Source organism: Echinococcus granulosus (assembly GCF_000524195.1).
Source record: "Echinococcus granulosus chromosome Unknown EG_S00012, whole genome shotgun sequence".
Taxonomy (NCBI): domain Eukaryota; kingdom Metazoa; phylum Platyhelminthes; class Cestoda; order Cyclophyllidea; family Taeniidae; genus Echinococcus; species Echinococcus granulosus.
The window spans coordinates 1,056,922-1,058,033 of record NW_020170392.1 but is presented as its reverse complement, the minus strand read 5'-3'; the positions used below and the strand labels follow the sequence as shown (position 1 = coordinate 1,058,033).

Below are 1,112 nucleotides of genomic sequence, written 5' to 3'. Positions count from 1 at the left end.
ACTTCGATTTAACAAAACAGTTTGGCTGAAGTCATTTTCACAACAATGTTGACACCAAACACAAACCACACAGTAATGACTAACCGGTTGGTACTCACGATTGTTCAAAAAGTCCGTTTTTTAGTTATTCAGACGTCAGATCTTTCATTTCGCAATTAGAAGGTGAAGACAATAAGGGAACAATCCTTACTGGAGTTTTCTCAGGAGCGTCACTCAAGTTGACGACAAATAATGATGGCTTTCATCCAGGGAAAGACTACCCACCTGCTCTGATCTGAACCAGGCACGGCAATCAAACCATCCTTATGCATTACATCAAATCGCTTCAAATTGGAAATACTACTTTCCAGGCATATCAAAAGCGTCCAACGGACATCCCATCCAATTAAATGAAACATTCGCTAAGAAGAGACCTGTCGATTATGTGTCGATTTCAAAGATGAAATGCAAGCAAGTAAAACGTCTTGCGTGACATTGCCCACGAAAATAAGTGAAAGGTCAATTTAGCCTCCCATAGTGTTGTGCATAGACTTACCCAGAAAAGCCGATCTTTTAGTGAGTCAAGTTCTTTGACCACGTCTTGTGTGTACCATTTTGGGAGAGTGGCATTGTGGGATCTCAGGCAGAAGAGGTCATCACCGATTCTCCACGTATCCAACAGGGTGATATTTTTGATTCCGAAAGCTGTACCCACAAGTTCTATTGTCTTTTTATGTTCTTTAAACAATCTATTTCCTTCGTCTGAGTGAAGCATCTCATCTCGTCGTTGAAACAAGCGTAAACATGGTTTCGCTAGCAACAGCGTATCTGTCGTCTTCAAATTAATAATAACATTCTAATTGTCATCAGCAGTTTAATTAGTTTAATTGACCTAATTGATAGTGACTATACAAGAGACGGTTAGTCCATAATAACTGAGGCCACGTAAAGGTAAAAGGGACAGATTAGAAAAAAATTTTGAATACGATAAATGAATAAAGGTCAAACCTACTCTAGGCATGGTATGAACTGGAACAGGACGCCAGTGTAATCCATATTTACTAAGTGAGGTGTTTGACCGGTGAAAAAAACCGGCCATCATTGCTTCTGCCGACATCAAAGAACGGTCCACA

General features: G+C 39.9%; 1 protein-coding gene across 1 annotated transcript in view; it reads right to left on the bottom strand. All coding sequences in view use genetic code 11, as the record gives it.

Moving 5' to 3' along the window:
* The window catches only part of EGR_02667 (Putative acid phosphatase 5), a gene marked incomplete at both ends in the record, with an annotated part of 3,172 nt that extends 2,418 nt beyond the window's left edge, over window positions 1-754 (bottom strand). Inside the window, one exon of the mRNA XM_024491916.1 lies at window positions 536-754. Within this exon, the coding sequence (XP_024353731.1) occupies window positions 536-754 (219 nt within the window). The remainder of the gene's footprint in view (window positions 1-535) is intronic.
* Between the last annotated feature and the right edge of the window lie 358 nt (window positions 755-1,112).